Source organism: Colobus angolensis, unplaced genomic scaffold, assembly GCF_000951035.1.
Source record: "Colobus angolensis palliatus isolate OR3802 unplaced genomic scaffold, Cang.pa_1.0 Scaffold15, whole genome shotgun sequence".
Taxonomy (NCBI): domain Eukaryota; kingdom Metazoa; phylum Chordata; class Mammalia; order Primates; family Cercopithecidae; genus Colobus; species Colobus angolensis.
Window position 1 is genome coordinate 17,666,038 of NW_012114599.1, and position 2,861 is coordinate 17,668,898.

At 39.6% G+C, this 2,861-nt stretch overlaps 1 protein-coding gene across 1 annotated transcript in view; it reads right to left on the reverse strand.

Moving 5' to 3' along the window:
* The window catches only part of SPAST (spastin), a 121,541-nt gene that overhangs the window by 68,945 nt on the left and 49,735 nt on the right, over positions 1-2,861 (reverse strand). Inside the window, exon 3 of the mRNA XM_011936038.1 lies at positions 22-108. Coding sequence (XP_011791428.1) covers positions 22-108 — 87 coding nt within the window. The remainder of the gene's footprint in view (positions 1-21; positions 109-2,861) is intronic.

Below are 2,861 nucleotides of genomic sequence, written 5' to 3' on the forward strand. Positions count from 1 at the left end.
TATAAACAAATATAATCTTACCTTGTCCTGTAACTATAACAGCTATTCCTTTTTCCAGTTCTTCAATACCTTTCTTATACCATCCCACAGCTTGCTCCTTCTGTCCTGCTTTAAAATAAAAAATTATTTGCATAGATTGTATGAAGAGTACACTAAATATTGCAAAGCATACTGTTGAGAGATAATACATAAAAAATAGGGTTGTAGACAAGTCTGAGAAACATTACTATATAATTTCTTAGTATTTTTATCATTGTAATGTGTACATGTAACTCCAATATGGGGAATATGGTCATGATGTTTATCAACATTTTAGGGCCGTGAGTCCTTTTTTGCTTATCACCTCATGGTATTGATCCTTATAACCACTAAAATGCTGTATTAGAGAAAGACATTTTTATTTAGGAATTTTTAAGTATATATACTTTTGAAAAATACAAGTATGATTTCAATAACAATGAAACAAAAAGCATTGTTCAATCATATTCAAATCTGATATAATGTGTTCATTGTTAGGTGCCTCTTCTCTAGAGTAAGTTTTTATTTAACAATTGATTGCATCATGAGAACTGGTATATGAGATTACAAGCGTGGTATTTAGTAACACATTTCTATTTTCTTTGAACCCAACAACTAGTTTAAAACATTAATTCCTGACACAAGTGAAGTTTTAAAAAGAACTAAAAACTCAGCATAATCAAAAAGCATATAAAAAACTTCTGTAAAGTGATCGTTATACTCAAATCACATTTTATTTGAAAATTAATTTTAATTTTTGTTTTATTTCTATTATTTTTGACCATTTGTCTGAATGAAAATTGATTTCTTAGTCTTTCTTTTCTTTTCTTTTTTTGAGCCTTGCTCTGCCGCCCAGGCTGGAGTGCAGTGGCGTGATTCTGACTCATTGCAACCTCCACCTCCTGGATTCAAGTGATTCTGCTGTCTCAGCCTCCAGAGTAGCTGGGGTTACAGGTGTGCGCCACCACACCCGGCTATTTTTTGTAATTTTAATATAGAGGCGGGGTTTTCACCACGTTGGCTAGGCTGATCTTGAACTCCTGACATCAGGTGATCCATCCGTCTTGGCCTCTCAAAGGGCTCAGATTACAGAGGTGAGCCACCACGCCTTGCCTCATTTTTTAAAGAACAGTCTTGCTGTCACCCACAATGGAGTGCAGGGGCATGATTCTAGCTCACTGCACCCTCCAACTCCGGGACTCAAGTGATCAATCCTCTTCCCTTGACCTTCCGAGCAGCAAAGACTACAGGCATGTGCCATCACACTTAGCTAATTTTTGTGTATTTCTTTTGTAGAGATAGGGTCTTGCCATGTTGCCCAGGACGGTCTTGAACTCCTAGGCTCAAGTAATCCTCCTGCCCTGGTCTCCCAAAGTGCTAGGATTATAAGCTTGAGTGACCACACCTGGCCTCATGTCCCCATTTAATCAAACAAAAATTTCCATACTATTCCTTATAATTATTTGAAATTTCAAAATCAATATATTACAATGACTCTTGATAAAAGAGATGAAGTCTGTTTGTTTGCTTGTTTGAGATGGAGTCTCGCTCTGTAGCTCAGGGTGGAGTGCAGTGGTGCGATCTTGGCTCACTGCAACCTCTGACTCCCTGGTTCAAGCAATTCTCCTGCCTCAGCCTCCCGAGCAGCTGGGGTTACAGGCACATGCCACCACGCCCAGCTAATTTTTGTATTTTTAGTAGAGATGGGGTTTCACCATGTTGGCCAGGATGGTCTCGATCTCCTGACCTTGTGATCTGCCCGCCTCAGTCTTCCAAAGTGCTGGGATTACAGGCATGCGCCGGCCAGATGAAATCTTATAAATACCACACAAAGTGCCTAAGAAATGCTGTCTCCTTATGAGTATGTACTACCTTCCCCATTCTTCTGTTTCTTCATCCTGAAAATAAATAACCAGATGCACCCCCTTAAACAGGTCAATTTCGTACCGTGCCTGGTTGACGGTAGGTGCTCAGTAAGTACTTGATTAAGGACATGTAAAGAAAAGTTTATGAAAACCAGGCACAGCTGGCTCACACCTGTAATTCCAGCACTTTGGGAGGCCAAGGCAGGAGGATTGCTTGAGCCCAGGAGCTCAAGTCCAGCTTGGGCAACATGGTGAGATTTTATCTCTACCAAAAAATTTAAAAATTAAGCAGGATTGGGGTACACATCTGTGGTTCCGTCTACTTGGGAGACTGAGGAGAGAAATCACTTGAGCTGGAGAGGTAGAGGTTGCAATGAGATGTGATTGCACCATTGCACCCTAACCTGAGCAACAGAGCAAGACTCTGTCAAAAAAAAAAAGAAAAAAGAAATTATTAAGAGTTTGCTATAATTAACTAAAATTACTTGGATGCTCTCCTTCCTGTTTTCCATAAAGAAAATACCTGTTTACATGTTTACATGTATTTTTGCTTTAATTTGAAAAAGGGAAAATTACAGAAAATAGTGTAGTAGCATTTGTATTCTGAGTGGCAACAAAAGTGATAACAATGGCATATTTGGCTTAAAATTTTAAAAACAAAATGAGTACAATGTAACAGATCAAAAGTTGTTCTTTTTTAGTGCCTCTTCCCATTTCCCATGCTCCTTTTTTATTTTTATTTTTTTTTGAGACAAGAGTCTCACTCTGTTGCCAGGCTGGAGTGCAGTGGCGCGATCTCAGCTTACTGCAACCTCCAACTCTCTGGTTCAAGCAATTCTCCTGCCTCAGCCTCCCGAGTAGCTGGGATTACAGGCACGCACCACCACGCCCAGCTAATTTTTGTATTTTTTTTTAGTGGAGACGGGGTTTCACCATGTTGGCCAGAATGGTCTCGATCTCCTGACCTCATGATCTGCC